This window comes from Pelophylax lessonae, assembly GCF_965119305.1.
Source record: "Pelophylax lessonae genome assembly, chromosome: 2".
Lineage (NCBI taxonomy): Eukaryota > Metazoa > Chordata > Amphibia > Anura > Ranidae > Pelophylax > Pelophylax lessonae.
The window spans coordinates 44,325,353-44,343,776 of NC_138769.1; the positions used below are offsets into that span (position 1 = coordinate 44,325,353).

General features: G+C 44.8%; 1 protein-coding gene across 2 annotated transcripts in view; it reads right to left on the reverse strand.

Moving 5' to 3' along the window:
* The window catches only part of UMODL1 (uromodulin like 1), a 133,186-nt gene that overhangs the window by 95,102 nt on the left and 19,660 nt on the right, over positions 1 to 18,424 (reverse strand). For both annotated transcript variants that reach the window (XM_082245766.1, XM_082245765.1), the window contains 5 exons: positions 14,485 to 14,727; positions 14,221 to 14,385; positions 8,796 to 8,917; positions 6,790 to 6,976; positions 1,145 to 1,264 (listed from right to left, as the gene is read on the reverse strand). In XM_082245766.1, the coding sequence (XP_082101892.1) occupies positions 1,145 to 1,264; positions 6,790 to 6,976; positions 8,796 to 8,917; positions 14,221 to 14,385; positions 14,485 to 14,727 (837 nt within the window). The remainder of the gene's footprint in view (positions 1 to 1,144; positions 1,265 to 6,789; positions 6,977 to 8,795; positions 8,918 to 14,220; positions 14,386 to 14,484; positions 14,728 to 18,424) is intronic.

Here is an 18,424-nt window from a genome sequence, read left to right on the forward strand (position 1 = left end):
TAACACTGCTGTGCAGACAGGGGGTGGGTGCTACCATCTAGGCTATATACAGAAACATAGCAGCTCTCTGTCTGTGTTACACTCTGAGCCATATTCTGTGCTGGGCACAGTTGTACCCGGCAAACTGTGCCCTCTTCCCACATTAAATCGTTCCGCCCAGGGCAGCTGCCCCTCTTGCCTCCCCTAGTACCGGCCCTGCTTCCCAATACTTTTGGTAATATAGTGTATGTAATGGGAAGGGGTGTTGGGGGCCTATTGTTCCTGGCTGCAGGGGGACCTATTGTTGCAAGGGTGGATCTATTGCTGCCGGCGAGGTCTATTGTTGCTGAGGGGGTCAATTGTTGCTGAGAGGAATCTACTGTTAAGAGAGAGGTCTATTGGTGCTGGCTGCTGGGAAATCTGTTGTTGCTGGTGGGGGTTTAGTGTTGGGGGGGACTATTGTTGCTTTGGTGTCTATTGTTGCTGGCTGCTGGGGGGATATATTGTCACTGGGGGACATCTGTTGTTGCTGGGGGGTCTTATGGTGGTAGGAGGTATCTACTGCTAAGGGAGGGGTCTACTGATGCTGCCTGCAATAAAAATGTATTGTTGCTGGAGGGGGAGTCTATTGTTGCTGGCCGCAGGGGATCTATTTTACTGCTTTTATTGTTATCAATCAAAAATTCCTTACAAATTACTTAGCACCACAAATGGTGCTTGGTTCTGTATTCTCTAAAAGGGGTGGTACTAGGTGGGAAAGGGGGTGGAACCAAGGGAAAGTGCTCGGAGGTGGGTAGGGGACAGAGACAAGGGGTGTCACAAAAGGGGGAGTACCTGCACCTATTCTCTGAGAAAAAAAAGCTCAGATTTTCACCCATCTAGCAGAGTGCCCCATCTTGCTTTATTAATAAAATCTTGACCAGCTCCCATGGCTAACTATGGACCCATAATAATAATGAGTTGCCTAGCGGAGAGTGGAGTGGGAGAGTGCTTTGTATTTCGAGGCCCCTGGGAAAGTGCCAATAGCAGTAAAACACAACGGCCAATCAATTATCATATTTTATCTTTTGTTTTATGACTATTTATAACTGATGGAAGATCAAACCAGATTGGCTGCTATGGGTTACTGCACATTCCACTGCCTGATGAGGTCCAACATCCTTACCTGGTCCCGGTGGAGTTGGATGAGTAGAGTTTGGTTTGCAGTTGTAGGAACCCTCTGTGTTGGTACAATCATGGGATGGTGGACAAGCACCAAGCTCACGGTGGAGACATTCATCCAGATCTGCCAAGACAATATAAACTTTTTATTTCCTGTAGATCTTATTTATAAAATGATGCGAAAAAAATTCTACAATCGTGTACAATCTCGTTTACATTTAACATCAGATTGCAAAGTGTTGTGTCTTGATGATATTTGCAATTTAATTAGATGCAGTACAGTATTTTTTTATATTTTCACTCAAATAAATACATTTTCAGTCCCACAATACCCTTGAAGAGAGCTTTTAATGTCTGGGCTTCAGAAAAATGTTGAAAATGCACTTACTTTGCAATATGGATAATATGCATTTATAAAGCTCAAATCCAGGTTGGGTGGGCAGTTGATTTCCCTTCCCTGGAGCACCCCTCCCACGTTTAATTTAAAAAATAGTTTTAGTATATTTAGCTTTTTTCAAGGGAACTTCTGGCCAGTGAAGTGACACTTGAGCACCTTTTCTGTTCTTGTCCAGTGGTGGGCGTTACAGAACGATTCCCTTCCCTATAGTTGTAGTGTGGGTGGCCTCTGTGCAGACTTGTATAAAGTACTCGAAATTTCTACTTGAGTAAAAGTACAAGTGCTCGATCAAAAAATTACTTGAGTAGAAGTGGAAGTGCTCGCAGAAAAAGTTACTTAAGTAGAAGTACTAAAGTATTCAACATTTTTTTTACTTAAGTATTGCAAGTAGTTTTTTCAAAAAATTTGCTACTTAAGTACTAAAAGTAAAAAGTACCAGTAGTTTTGAAAAAAAATTTCTACTCAAGTACTGAAAGTAGAAGTACAAGTACTGTGTTATGTAGTTATTAAAGAAAGAAGTCAAAAGTATGAACATCATATTGTTTTTATTATTTCAAATGATTTATTCAAATGATTAACCGGTGTTTGTTAGTAGTTTCTTGATGCACTTTAAGCGCTGTAGCATCATTTATTTGTTTTTTTCATATTTTCTTTTTATTGGAAAGATTTGGTATAGCAGCTTTTATTATACACAGCCTTTATTTTCGTATGCGCTGATTTACAAATGACATTATACACATTTTTTTGAGCTTTATGCAACCTGCCATCTACTGTTCTGCCAGTGGTAATTTTTTTAAAAGTAACGAGTAACTATGCAGCACAAAAAAAAAATACTTGAGTAGAAGTATCGAAATCATCGAAAAAATGTAGTGAAGTAAAAGTAGAAGTAGGAGAAAAAAATTCTACTCTAGGAAAGTACAGATACCGCATTTCGGTACTTAAGTACAGTACTTAAGTAGTTCTACTTCGTTACTATACATCTCTGCCTCTGTGTGAGGAATGATGAAGTACCATGGAGTCACTTCTCCTGTTCTTCTTGGTTTTTGCAAGCCTCCGCAAAGGCTTTGTCTCAATTCCAGCAGGCAAGGGATGGGCATCTGATTTCACGCACTGCACAACACAGAGAGGAGAGCTGAGTGTAATCTGCGGCCTGAGTGGAACACTGCTTTGACAATGGCACTGGGGGGATCCCAGCATTGGACTTCTGTATCCTCTGTTATGGGCTCCAGACTCCATCTTGGGAGAGCCGTGTCTACTGTTGGTACAAGATTGTCACAAGATTTCCGCAACTATTTTGGGACACAGATGAGCTATAAATAGCATGATGTGTCACTAAGATGTGACCCGGAGTGGAAAGTTCAAAGTAGGGACAGGAACCCTTTTGGCAGAGACAGATAGGGACCATCATTTTTTCACCCCATGGGTAGAACTGGTGGGGAACAAAGAGGATTAGGTATCTCTGAATTCAAGACCCCTGTGGGTAACTCATTTGTCAAGGACTTCTGCCCGAGAATTCGGAAAGTTAAATAGGTCTCCTTCCATGGAAGATCGTTTAACGCTGAGAAACCATTTTAGAGGAACTGAAAGTAGTTGCTAAAATTCAGAACCTAAAGTGGTTGCAAACCTCTGAAATGAAAAATGAACCAAGCATATACCTCTACAGTATGTACATGCCTCTATCCAAAGCACAAAGTGTGAATCATGTCTCCTTTCTTCCCCCTCTGGTATCTGTATTAATCACTTTTGACGGGTTACCCCGAAAGCCACAAAATCTTGGGATTCAGCCCCGCCCTCCTCCAGCACACCTATGGTGCCTCAGCTGTACATGTTTCCCTGTGAGACTGTGTAGAAGGGAGTGTCATTACACTCCACTCAGGCCACATTTTACACTCAGCTCTCCTCTCTGTGTTGTGCAGTGTGTGGAATCAGATGCCCATCCCTTGCCTGCTGGAACTGAGACAAAGCCTTTCATCTGTTTGTTTTAAAAGGCAGTAGAGGAGAGGAGGGCTAGAGATAAACAGGTAAAACTTACTGTACGTAGGAGAATTTATTTCATTTCTGTGTATCACCTGAGGATAGGCACTTCTCTGGGTATATGTAAGGGTTTACAATCACTTTAAGGGAGACATCCCCCGGTAATTCCCAATAGTCTGTAAAATATTGTAGATCTGAGGTCAAACCTATGTCACCTGTTCAAGTATTTGAAAGGCCCCTGCGCTATCACAGCAGAGGTGAGGAAGTGGTGAAGTCATTAGAAAAAACAGAAGGGGAGCTGCAGCTCCTAGTACAGCCTAACCAAGAGACTGAATATATAGCAAAGTAGTAAGGTTAGTGGAGCTGTGCTTTTCCAGTGGGTGTATAACAATGGTTAAGTATACAATAGTCACTGAAAAAGTGATAATGATGCAAAAAAAAAAAAAATCATACATAAATAAATTATGACTAAAGTGCTGTCCAAGATAGCAAAAATGTGCTTACAAATAAAAAGTGACTACAGTGCCAGTACTGTGAATGGTTATACCGTGACAACAAACAAATCAATAAAAATGAATACAAAATGTAAAATCAATTAAAATCTTGATAATACAGGATCATGTGTTGAAAGCAATAAAATAGTCCATAAATAAACTAAATAAATAAGACATGACGTGACTTCAGTGCCAATGATGTGAATAGTGACTGGGTAACACCCGTAATAAATAGGGAAAATTAATAAATCATACAAGGTCATATACTGAAAACAACAAAACAGTCCATAAATAAAAATAAATATTCAATAAATGAATCACACCATAAACGTTCATGAACGTGAGTGCAGAGTGAAATCTTGTGAGTGGGAATCCCGCTGGGGGTACAGGTGAACGAGTGACTTTAACACCAACAGCGGACAGTGATGAAATAAGGATGCGATTCTTCCAGGTGTACTACACCCCTACCTTACTGCTGTAAGGTTACAGCATAAAAGAGGGGAGGCCTCCTGACACTCCAGTGATCATCCAGGAGGGGGTGTGTTTTTTTTTGGGGGTGCCGTAGTATGTTTCAGGATACCGCTTGTGGCAGGAATTCCTGGCGATCCTATAGCCTTCCAGGGAGGGTAAGGGGCGTCATGGTATCCTAGGAACACTCCCGATGGGATGCGGCACCTGTGCATGTTGCTAAAGTATCTTGACTGCCTGGAAGGTTGAACTGGAAGGCTTTTATATTATAATTTTTGTATATTCTGGTCATCTAAAATGTTGTTAGAAAAAGAACTGCCATTGTGTTTTTCGTTTGCTCCTCTATGTGACGGCGTTATACCTGCTACACATGTGAATACATACCCTCAAGGGGGAGAGAGCACAGCCCGCACCTCCTCCTGGCTCTCTCCTCCTCTTCTTGCTGCTTCCAGCGCTGGGCTGATAGTAGTTATGCCGCTGTCACTACTCCTGTCAGCTTTATAGAAGGAGGAACTTGCGGCGCCCCCATCCCAATAATATATGCTTCCCCCGGGGCAGTTGTTCCTTCTGCCCACCCCTTAACCCCTTGTCCCGACCCTGTCCTTGGGTAGCTTTAGTCCAAAATGTTTTAACTCCCACCCCCAAACCCCAAGCAGCATACCGTATTTTTCGGCGTATAAGACGACTTTTTAACCCCTGGAAATCTTCTCAAAAGTCGGGGGTCGTCTTATACGCCGGGTATCGTCTTATAGGCCGAAACTGGAGAATATGCGGTGGAGGGGGGGCTCAAAAACATCCGCAGTATGGGAAAAAGAGAGAGAGCACAGCGATGTGACCAGAGTCTGACCCGTGACCCACCCGCCCGCCCTTGTATCCCATTACTCTACCTTCTCTGCGTCCCTGCGTCTCGCTCCTGAGGCCTGCTAGGTCTCCCTGTGTTGGTATCCCTGCCGCAAATGCACATGCGCCGGATTTTGGCAGAACAAGCCGAGCACCGAGCCGATACAGCCGCATATTAACCCTTAGTTGGCGGAGCTGCATGGATGGATGGCTACAGCGGGCGGAGAGGAGAGGAAGGTGAGCGGTGTGGAGTACGGGGAGATGGACACTGGATCAGCATGCAGGGATAGCAGCTTTCATGGGGATACACAGCTTCATGGCTACAGCAGGGCAGAGAAGAAAGGAAGGTGAGCTTTATCAGTTACCATATTGAAATCAAATCTGATGTTTTTTTCATTTTTATTTGGTGTGCGTGTGCATTGGAAGAGGGGTAGTCTTATACGGCGAGTATATCCCAAACTCTATATTTTAACTGGAAAAGTTGGGGGTCGTCTTTTACGCCAAGTCGTCTTATACACCGAAAAATACGGTACTAAAGCCTCGTACACACGCACCGATTGTTGGCCGTGAATTTTCGGCCAACGTCCGATCGGCCAATTGTCGGCTTGTTAGTATGATGATTCCGACAACCGACTCCGACTTTTCGGCCGAACAAAATCTGGTGCAGGCTATAAAATTTTTGTTGGCCGATTTTTCGTCAGTCAGTACAGATTTCGGCAGACAAACATCAGATGAGCAAGACTGGGCATGCTCAGAGAAGAAAAAAACACACGGAAAGTTAACCAGAACATGACATCACTTCTGAAGTTGGTTGTTGTTGGCCGAGAAAATGAGTGTGCAGTCTAGAGCACATTTCAACCAACACAACAACACTAGACAAAAGACGGCCGATCGGTCGGCCAACAATCGGTGCGTGTGTACGAGGCTTTACTTTCCCTTCACCCTATCTCACCTCTCCATCAGTGCTGGAAACCAAGAAAAACACCCACCTGGTTTGGATGACTTACTGCACGTGACAGCACTGGACCAATCAGGGACTGTGCTCAGGCACAGTGCAGCAGTTCATTTCACCCTGCTCATTAGTTGTAGGGCCACACTGAGAGATGTCTTTATAACAAAGCAGTGTTTAGGAAATGCTGCTTTCTCAGGTAACCACTGCCAAATAAAAGCGATCACCACTTCAGATTCAATGTGTTCATCTCAGACCATTCATTGTGACCGAGACTGTTAGAAATGCCCTGGTCACAGCAAGTGTACATTGGATTGGTTCCTTCCTGCAAGCCTCAGCCTATTTTTGTGTTCTCACATACACGTGTGCAAAACAAGTTCACATCATGTATGTGGTCCAGTTCAAAATATACATGCTAATGTCCACTGCTGTGCTGGATCACTAGCAGACTAGCTTCTACACTCAACTAGTAAAGGATAGAAAATAACAGTCAATAAATTTCAGTAAAATAATTTTTAAAAATTTACCATCTATCTGAATGTTGAGCACTTCTGGTAGGCGAATCGCAATGTTGTTGAGAGATGTTGTGATGTCCTGCAGGGGTACTGATTTATTTATGCCAATAAGGATGTGAGATACAATGCTGACAAGCCCGGAAGGCTGCGTGGAGATATGGTACACGGCTGCTTCTATCGGCCACAATTCTCCAGTGATCTTAAGAGAAAGAGATTGGTTTTTACTAAATATACATTGTGACATTTTCCATCATACTCCACAGAGAAAACCATTCACAAAAGTCAGTGTCCCAGATGCCTTACACCTCACCCGGGCATATGGTTAGCAGATAAAAGCAGCCTCAGCTCACTCCCTAAAGGCCACCCCCAACGCATTTCGCCACCCACCCAGGGCTTAATCATGGACCTCCATGACTAAGCCCAGTGAACAAGGCAAAACACCTTGGAGGCATGGTCAGGATGAAGTGAGCTGAGGCTACGTTTATCCATACAGCTGGGTGAGGTGTGCGGTGACTGGGACACTTCTCTCCATCTCCTTTGGGAGCTTTGAGTCAGAACGGACTTATCCCCAGCCTGCACCCTCAATAAATAGTGGCATCCACCTCACAGGACCTCGGTAGCCTAAGCTGGGCCCCTAAGCAAAATCCAGGGTCTTGTTCTCAAGAGTCCCAACAAGTCTTGACAGGTGTAAAAATAGGCCAACAATGGTCCAAAGTCAAATAACCAAATCCATACTAATAAAGTAGCCCAACAAGAAAAGGCCCACAACAAAACTAAATATTTAGGTGAGAACCAGCCAGGCTGATTTAAGAACCCCGGGTCTATGACTACTGTTCCTGTGAGACAGCCATTGTCAACCAGGGTTCTGTGGAACAATAAGGTTCCTCCAGTGGTTGCATGGGGCTCCTTGAGCTGTGGCTGGTTGATCTCCCATCTGATGGTGCCTGCCTAGTTCCAGGGTCAACACTACTAGGAAGGGCCAGCTGAATAAACCTAATGAACTTTTTAGCTGTCTGTTAGGGTGACATTCACATTGATTCCCACTGTACAGGGACATTCTTTCCACCAATGTAAGCAGAATTTTTCCCACTGGCCAGCAATATAAGGAGCATTCTTCCCACTGGCCACCAATGTGAGAAGCATTCTTCCCACTAACCACCAATGTAAAGACATTCTTCACACTGACCACCAATGTAAGGGGAATTCTTCCCACTGACCACGAATGTAAGGACATTCTTCCCACTGGCCACCAATGTAAGAGGCATTTATCCCACTGGCCAGCAATGTAAGGAGAATTCTTCCCACTTGGCACCAATGTAAGGACATTCTTCCCACTGACCACCATTGTAAGGAGCATTCTTTCCTCTGACCACCAATGTAAGGGGGATTGTTCGCACTGACCACCAATGTAAGGAGCATTTTTACCACCAATGTTAGGGACATTCCACCCCAAACTCGCTCATCCATGTCTTTATAGACCTTGCTTTGTGCACTGGTCCAAATAATTTGGTGGAGAGGGAATATGATGTGGGGTTGTTTTTCAGGGGTTGGGCTTGGCCCCTTAGTTCCAGTGAAGGGAACCTCTTAAGGCATCAGCATACCAAGACATTTTGGACAATTTTATCCTCCCAACCTTGTGGGAACAGTTTGGAGATGGCCCCTTCCTGTTCCAACATGACTGAGCACCACCAGTACACAAGCAAGGTCCATAAAGACATGGATGAGCAAGTCCGAATCCTGACCTCTACCCGACAGAACACCTTTGGGATGAATTAGAGCGCAGACATTCCCATAGACACACTCCTAAACCTTGCGGACAGCATTCCCAGAAGAGTTGAAGCGGTTATAGTTGCAAAGGGTGGGCCAACTCAATAATGAACCCTGCGCACTAAGACCGGGATGTCATTAAAGTTCATGTGCGTGTAAAGGCAGGCGTCCCAATACTCTTGACAATATAGTGTATATAGAACCTCATACAGCAGCTGATGTTGGCAGTGGTACTTGGCTGTGGTACTTACCATTGCATGCAGTAGTCTTGTGTGATTAGCATAGCCTGGGTCCAGCTGTACCAGTTCAAAATATTTCATTTTTATTGTGATGGTTCCATTGTACCAAAATTTGATTGTGTTCCGATCCAGAGCTGCAGGAAACAAAGTAAAGGAGTTCAGTGTTCAGTGCAGGGGGGAGGGGGGGCTGAGAACTTTCAATGCAGCCCCTCTTTATCCAGCTGATCTCTCAAAACCTTGCTCTGCATATTTCTGGTATCCTTATAAACAAAGTTAGTGTACATTTTAAAGGAAACCCATACTGAAAGCCATAGGGAGTCTGCCACTAGCTGTCACTGGCTTGAGTACTTTGGGACACCGACTCAGAACAGGCATGCAGATTAGGAAAGTCAGAGTAAGATCATATCTCCTAATTTGCACACTTGTACCAAGTCACTTAGTACTGGAGCAATTGGATTAGTATGAAAGCCAGGGAAGTAGCATTTTCTGGAGAGATGGAAAGTAGCAGCTTTCATACTTGGTCAAACGTCTTTTAAATGCAAATAGCATCCACAAGGGAATGGAGCGACAACGTGTTTTGAGGGTGTCTCCCTCTCTCTCAAGTCTTGAAGAAACACGTTGTCATCATGATATCCCGCTGAGGTGCCTGTAAAGTCTCAGCCAGATTTTCTATGCAGAACCATGGAGGTTATCAGCTAATACAAGACACTGGTGGATGTTTACCCTGCTCTTCCAGCTCTGCTGACAACAAGCATGTTTAGGAGAATTCCTTTTAAATTGCATTGTGTCCCTGGCCAGGATTTCAGTCTTCCTAAGGCAACAGGCTGTGACAGGGGCACACCCCCACTGGGGTTATGTGAGTGTAATTCTTGTTTTTATAATTCCTTAATAAATAAAAGGTTTTATTTTGTCTCCCAAATTTTTACCCAACCCTCCCTATGTCCTTCTCTTACTTTTGTTACTACAACAAGAAATAGCATTATTATTCCCAGTGACACAATTACCAGGCTATAGCATAGCTTCTGTCAGGACCTGTGTCAATACTTGGGTCACCTGCTGGTGGCACTGTTGTTCCTGGAGTCAAAGGGGGCAGTTGTGATGGCCACCAGCGTGTGTCTCCCAGCAGCTGGGCTGCCCGTGTAATTTGGCTGCACCTAATGTGGGCTGCTGAAAGGTATATAATCCTACCCGCTGAAGTTTGGTGCTTCAGTCAGATCCTTATTCCTGTACCTGCTCATGTACCTGATCCTGTGACCTGCTCCTGTACCTGATCCTGTGACCTGCTCCTGTACCTGATCCTGAGACCTGCTCCTGTGATCTGCTCCTGTGACCTGCTCCTGTACCTGATCCTGTGACCTGCTCCTGTGACCTGCTCCTGTGACCTGCTCCTGTGACCTGCTCCTGTACCTGATCCTGTGACCTGCTCCTGTGACCTGCTCCTGTGACCTGCTCCTGTACCTGATCCTGCGACTTGCTCCTGTACCTGATCCTGTGACCTGCTCCTGTACCTGATCCTGTGACTTGCTCCTGTACCTGATCCTGTGACTTGCTCCTGTACCTGATCCTGTGACCTGCTCCTGTACCTGATCCTGTGACCTGCTCCTATACCTGATCCTGTGACTTGCTCCTGTACCTGATCCTGAGACCTGCTCCTGTACCTGATCCTGTGACCTGCTCCTGTACCTGATCCTGTCACCTGCCCCTGTACCCGATCCTGCGACTTGCTCCTGTACCTGATCCTGTGACCTGCTCCTGTACCTGATCCTGTGACTTGCTCCTGTACCTGATCCTGTGACTTGCTCCTGTACCTGATCCTGTGACCTGCTCCTGTGCCTGATCCTGAGACCTGCTTCTGTACCTGATCCTGTGACCTGCTCCTGTACCTGCTCCTGAGACCTGCTCCAGTACCTGATCCCGTGACCTGCTCCTGTACCTGATCATGGGACTGCTCCTGTACCTGATCCTGAGACCTGCTCCTTTACCTGATCCTGAAACCTGTACCTGATCCTGTGACCTGCTAAAGTACCTGATCCTGAGACCTGCAAAAGTACCTGATCCTGTAACCTGCTCCTGTACCTGATCCTGAGCCCTGCTGCTGTGACCTCCTCCTGTACCTGATCCTGAGACCTGCTCCCTGCCTCCAGATCCCAGTACCTTGCTCTCTGCTACTCCTGTTTCCTGTCACTGTCCTGACTTTGCCCTGCTCATGCATACTTCACAACTTTTTGATATGGGAATGAGGGACACCTATTAGCAAAAATATGTAGTCATAGGACACACACCCCTGCCATGCCCCCAGAGGCTCGGTTCACATTTATGCGAGTGCGGGAAGGCTGCGAATTCGCAGCGTGTTCCCGCATCGCACACGCACCCCCGGCAGTTCACACTGCCATATGCGATACGCTGGGGGTGTCAATGTAATCTTAATGACACCCCCAGTTTGATCGCATATCGCAGTGCGATCGTGCAGTTCGCACAGGAGCGGATCGCACAAGTGTGAACCGCTGTGCGATCCGATCCTGATGCGGCTTTGCTCCGGGTGCGATGCGAATTTAGCCATACAAACTGTATGGCTAAACTCGCACCGCACAGCTGATCGCATGTCATGTCGGAGCAGTGCGCTCCGACATTACATGCAAACCCGGCACTCGCAGAAGTGTGAACCGGGGCTTAAATGAGAAAAATACCAAACAATTGATGTTAAACCCACAAGTTGTTTTTTTACCACTACTATTCCTTTATGCTGACTTTTGAAATTTACAAATGCACCAATTTAGAAATTGGTTGAAAGGTTTAGCACCAGGAAACACTTTTTGAAAGATAAAAAGTACATTTTATATACAATTATATAGATCCGACCCAAATGAGAAGGAAAGAGGGACGGAGGGACTTTGTACCAAATTAGGGACAGTCCCTCGAAATCAGGGACAGTTGGGAGCTATGCACATGTGTGCTCCCTCCATTTCTACATTCAGTACCGGTTCACACTTCCGCGTGTGCGGCGATCGCATGTAATATTGGAGCGCACTGCTCCATCATTACATGCGATCGGATGTGCAGTGCGAATTCAGCCATACACTTTGTATGGCTAAATTCGCACTGCACCCGCACAAAAGACGCACATGAGGCATTTTTTCAGCCGCATCAGGATCGGATCGCACAGTGGTTCACACTTGTGCGATCCGATCCTGTGCAAACTGTCAGATCGCACTGCGATATGCGATCAAACTGGGGTGTCGTTAACATTTCATTGACACCCCCAGCGTATCGCATATGGCAGTGTGAACTGCCGGGGGTGCGTTTGTGATGCGGGAACAGGCTGCGAATTCGCAGCCTTCCCGCATCGCACAAGTGTGACCCGGCACTCAGTTAGGTTGTTAATTGCTGCATTTTAATGTTTATGTGTCACTTTATATTGTATATGGTTAACTGGTGTTTGTGTTGGAATTGTATTATTTGTCTTAATAAACCTAAATTTACTTTCTTCAGCATGATTCCTGTTTTCCTAACCACTTCAGCTCTGGAAGATTCCCCCCCCCCCCCCCTTCATGACCAAACCATTTTTTGCGATACTGCACTGCGTTATTTTACCTGTGCAACACTGTACCCAAATAAAACGTATGAACTTTTTTTCCAACAAATAGAGCTTTCTTATGGTAGTACTGTAGTTGATCACCTCTACGTTTTTTTACTATTTGCGTTATAAACAAAAAACAACCGACAATTTTGAAAAAAAAAAAAAAATATTTTTTACTTTCTGCTTTAAAACATAAAAAAAAAATGTAACAATCAAATTTCTTCTAAATTAATTTATGCCAATATATATTCTGCTACATATTTTTGGTAAACAAAATCTCAATAAGCGCATATTGATTGGTTTGTGCAAAAGTTATATAATCTACAAACTATGGGAAATTTTTATGGAAGTTTATTTATTTTTTTTACTAGTAATGGCGGGGATCAGTGACTTAAAGCAGGACTGGACTGCAATATTGTGGCAAACAAATCAGGCACCTAACTGACAATTTTGACACTTTTTTGGGAACCAGTGACACCAAAACAGTGATCAGTGCTAGAAAAATATGCACTGTCACTGTACTAATGACACTGGCAGTGAAGGGGTTAACATCAGGGGCGATCAAAGGGTTAACCGTGTGCCTAACTGGTGTTTCAGTGTAGTGGGGGAGGTGTTTTTACTAGTGGAAGGCATGGGTGGGTGTCCCTGCTTTACAGGAACACAGGATCCATGCCTTGTTTACATAGGCAGATCGCTGTTTTGCCTGTGTACAGAATGATCAGTGGGTGCCGGCAAACATCGGGTCTGCGTGACCCGCTGATCAGATTCCCGCAAACAAGCTGCCAGCGGCGCGCACCTGCACCCCAGACCTGGAAGTGCAGGATCCTATATATTTAAGGGATCCTGCGCAGCGGGGCCACTCTTTAGCAGTAAAACTGCTATAGGGCGGTCGGCAAGTGGTTAAGGTACAGCCAACTGATGAGGCCCTCCTTGTTGGATACCTCCATATGGTAATCCCTTACAGCACAGGTATCAAATTGGTGGCCCCCCAGCTGTTAAGGAACTACAAGTAAAAGGAATTGGCAGCACTCCAGGTTGAGTCAAAATCCAGATTTATTGACTGGACATCCAAATATGACAATCGTGACAAGGTAGACGCGTTTCACACACTGACTGTGTGCTTAATCATTATCATAATGATTAAGCACACAGTCAATGTGTGAAACGCGTCTACCTTGTCACGATTGTCATATTTGGATGTCCAGTCAATAAATCTGGATTTTGACTCAACCTGGAGTGCTGCCAATTCCTTTTCCTTTATCAAGTTTTCACGGAGGCGAGCCGGGGCATGCACCAGTGTGAGTCATCAGGCAATCACACCACCTTGAGCAGTGAGTTCTTGTCTTTTCAAGGAACTACAAGTCCCATGAGGCATTGCAAGGCTGACAGATACAAGTTTGACTCCCACAGGCAGAGGCATGATGGGACTTGTAGTTTCGCAACACCTGGGGGGCAGCCAGTTGGACATCCCTGCCTTACAGCTTCTTCCAAGAGGCACCCCACTGCTTGCGTCAGGCCTGAGGTCTCTTGAGAGCAGTACTCAGGTAGGGTGCTGTGATGTTCTCAGGAAGCTATGTACTATACCTTGTTGGCCCCTCCCACCAGCCATGATCTTCCTTCATTTCATTGAGAAACAGAGACCCAGTGATGATGCCACTGGTTTTGAAATAAGAAATGTCATGAAAATGGAACAGTCTTATTTCAAAGTTTCATTGGCAGGTTGATGAGGGGGTCAAGAGGAAGTAGAGAAGGCAAAACACTGGGAAATTAAACCTTAGCTTTGAATGGGTTTTATTGACTGATTATAATGATTTCTTTCTATAAATAAAATGTGTTTAGAGTTCTCTAATAAGAACTGACCTGGAGGTTCAGGAGACACACAAAAAGATCCAGCAGGAGTCTCACAACATTTCTGGAATCCGGGACAGTCATGATCTGCAATGCACTCCGGACACGGGAGCCCCTCATCTATTTTCACAGGGCAGACACCGGGCCTGGAGATGGATAAATTCAGACTTTTTGCAGCTGTAACATATAAATTCTGATGTTAAAATGTGAAACCAATCAAAGATCTTTATATATAAAAAAATTAATTAATAAAGAAAAAAACCTGATGTAGCTTACACATGGCGCAGTAATGGCCCACAAGCTCGTACCCTTCACAGCACTCATTAATGGTCATGGTGTCAGGCACCCATATTGTCCGGTACTCCGTCACGTAATAGGTCCTGGAACACAACTTCCACGGAATCCATCCCATACACACAGATTTCCCAACATGTGGCTTCTGGAAAGGGACCACCTTCGAGACGTTTAGAGTCACTGTCCGTTCACAGACATGATAACTTACAGGGGAAATCATGTTGTCTGTAGAAGAGAAGAAATGAAGGGAAAATACTAAATTTGGTTTGTATGAGGATACAAAAAAGAACACCAATAAAACGGAAGCTCTGCCAAAAGTTTCTTTTTAGTTGGATGGAGTAGGGAAGGATCAAAACCTCAGTGGTCTGTGTCCCTACTGGGGAGATTTGTCCTAACTTCCTGCCCAGAAAACTATAGAGGAAAGTGAGAAGAGTTGTTCTGGGGCAGCTTTTAATTTTACTTTTATTTAAAAGTGTAACCATTTTGTAAGCTGTATTTTTTTTACTGGATATATAAAATCCTTGTTTTAAAAATATATATTTATAACAAAGCTTCCCATGACACTTGTGTTACAAAGCAATATGGGGTTTAAAAAGAGAGAGCACAGCAGCAACTGTTTGCCTTCAGACTCTCTTTCTCATTGATGCTGCCTTAACAGGAAGGATGCAGGAGTAAAGGGGAGGAGTCTTCAAAACAGGAAAATAAAACAAAAGCTCCACCTGCTGGCTGAATATGGGAGTACAATTTATTCATTTACAACCCAATACATTATATTTACAGTACCTACCTAAACAATATAATATAAATATATAAACTGCTTACACAGACACGGAACCCACAATTATAGTAAGCAACCAAGCGCTTAATGAGGATATATACCTAAAACTGCATGGTATCAAATGCTGCTACTTAATGACAATAATGTATAAAAACAGAATATGTATATCCGTGAAGAAGTCGGAAGTACGAAACGCGTCGGGCGTGGCCAGGCGGGCGTAACCTCAATCTAAGTGTACGAGGAGTCTGAACACCCGGAAGGCGCGCGATCCGGACACGGGTCCCGAAGGGTGCACACCTCCATTTTATGCGGATGTTCAACTGAATACATGTGAGTGCAATATCTGTTATTTACTGGAATAAAGTGAGTGTAAAACGGTATCACACTAGTGGAGTTCTATTCTTTCCTCTACATGCTATTGTACCTGACCGAGCCTATGCCATTGTTCCTGTTCCGGAGTCCTTAGTGGATGTGGTGGATGTTTGGCTTGTTTGCTCAGTTACGAGAGTTACTGGGCCTGTGGAGCTGGTGAGTGCGCATTGCTTCTCCCCCTTTCAGAGCACAGTGGTGGTGGTCGAGGTGATCCAGTACATCTGCACCTACAAATTTCCCCAAGAGATACATCATTGTGGACTTTTGTTATTTATTTATTTATTTTGTGCTGCTTTGGTGGATTTATATGTGCAGGACTTCCTGCACTGGGACTGTCCTATATATTTAGTCATTCTTAGATATATAGTCATATTTACTGCTTTACAATATATTTGTATTATTATATATTTGTATTTTTAAAGTGGTTGTAAAGACTGAAGGTTTTTTACCTTAATGTATTCTTTTCATTAGGATTAAAAACCTTTAATGCTTAGCTCCCCCTCCCAACCCCCCCCCCCCCCCACCTAAGCTCGATCCCGATCCAGCAAAGTGCACAAGAGCAGGGGCTCTCTACCTCCTCATTGTCTCAGAGACAGCACACATCCAGTGAAGAGGGAGGGGAGAAGTGTTAAGTTCTGCTCTATGTGTCAATGGACAAGCAGAGCAGGGCTCTGGAGCGAACATGCACGAGTGCCCCCATAGCAAGCAGCAGGAGTAGTCAGAAGTGCCGCCAGGAAGACAGAGAAGAGGAGGATCAGGGCTGCTCTGTGCAAAACCACTGCACAGAGCAGGTAAGTATAACATGTTTGTTTATTTTATTTTAATATTTTTTAACATTTTTTATATTTTATTTTATTTTATTTTACAGTTTACTATCACTTTAAGCCTCTACCGTAACAAATAAATAAAATATATACAAAACAGCATTCCTTACAAGCTTACATCAGTAAAAAGGAATAAATGCATTTATACCCATAATTAGGGATGGGTTCAAACATCAGGTGTTCGTGTGTTCACTGAACACATGAACAAACGGGGTGCTCAGCAGGAAGTTTGCCCGCCGGCGAGTGCCCTATATTGCACTGCGATCTCGCAGTGCATTAGCTGATGATGATTGCCAAAGCATATACCTGACCTGTATGCTTTGGCCAATCACAGCACAATGTACTGTCAGAGCAAGGTGCGGCAGCACTAATAATATTTAGAGCATACTGTAATTGCTATCCCCCCTTCTGCGTCGCAGGTGTTCCTCTTTCAGCATCAGCAGTGGTTTCCTTTTTTTTTTCCGCAGCAGCACTAAAAATATTTAGGGCATAATTGCTGTTGCTCCATTTTGCAATTGCAGGCATTCCTCCTCTGTCACGTGACATAAGAAGGGGGTGGTGCCACCGGGTGACGAAGCTGGGTGGCCCCACCCCTTGCCTATATAAGAACTGTCTAAGTGCAGATCAGGCAGACGGTGGGAGGCCTCCCAAGAGGCAGAGCATTTTTTATCTTTTCTATTTTTCGGTGCCTGCGGGCGTCATGATTGACAATGGATTTACATCGAGATACACTATTTTTTTATTTTTTAATCAAGGACTTGTCAAACACTTTTTTGGTGAATGGGTAGGGGTAGGATGTACCTGATACCCATTCACATTGGGGGGGGAGGCGGGATCTGGGGGCTTTCAGATTCCGATAAGCCCCCCCACCCGCAGACACCGACAACCACAGCCCAGGGTTGTTGGGAAGAGGCCCTTGTCCCCATCAACATGGGGACAAAGTGCACTGGGGAGTGGGGCAGAGCCCTCCCTTCCCCAAATCACCCACTCCCCCATGTTGAAGGCATGTGGCCTTTTTTGGTTTCTGAGGGGTGGCTCCCTCGTCCCCGTCCCCCCCTTTCCATACCAGCTAGGCTGCATGCTTGGAAAAGGGCCTGGTATGGATTTTGGGGGGGGGGGGGCCCACACCGTTTTTTTTTTTTTTTTTACATTTTGGCTTGGGGTTCCCCTTAAAATGCATACCAAAACTGAAGGGCTTGGTATAGACTGGGAGGGCGGGCCTACGCCATTTTTTTCTTCTTTTTTTTTTCCTATATTGCCAGGAGCCGGCAATAAATTACAGCCGTGAGCAAGTTTAAATGGCATATTTTCCTTTAGAAATGTCAGTATTGGTGCAGCAGGCTCCATACATCGTACAGATGTGTCACTTTACAGGCACATTAAGGGGACCCACCCCCCCCCCCCCCGGCATGATATATAAAGGAATTTTTAATTTTTATTGTTTCACTTTAAACATCAACAAAATCATTGCTCCTTTAAAAATAATTGTTTTAGTCCCGGTTCACATTTGTGCGATGCGGGAACGCTGCGAATATGCAGCGTGATCCCGCATCGCATCCGCACCTCTGACAGTTCACACTGCCATATGCGATACGCAGGGGGTGTCAATTAAAAGTTAACGACACCCCCCCCCCCAGTTGCGATCGCATATCGCAGTGCGATCTGCAAGTTCGCACAGAATCGGATCACACTAGTGTGAACCACTATGCGATCTGATTCTGCTGCGGATAAAAAAAAAAGCCTCATGTGCGTGTGTGACAGGAAGTCAGGTAAATCTGGGAATGTAGTCACTGAGAGGAGACACATTCCCACCTGCTTTGAAAGTTCACTGATACTATAGGGTGTTGGCTGCAGAGAGAGCCAGCAGGAAGTTGAAAACCATTCAGCTGTTCAGAATGAGGAGATCAAGGCCTCTATAATTTGTCCAGAGAAAATCTATTGAGTGCTG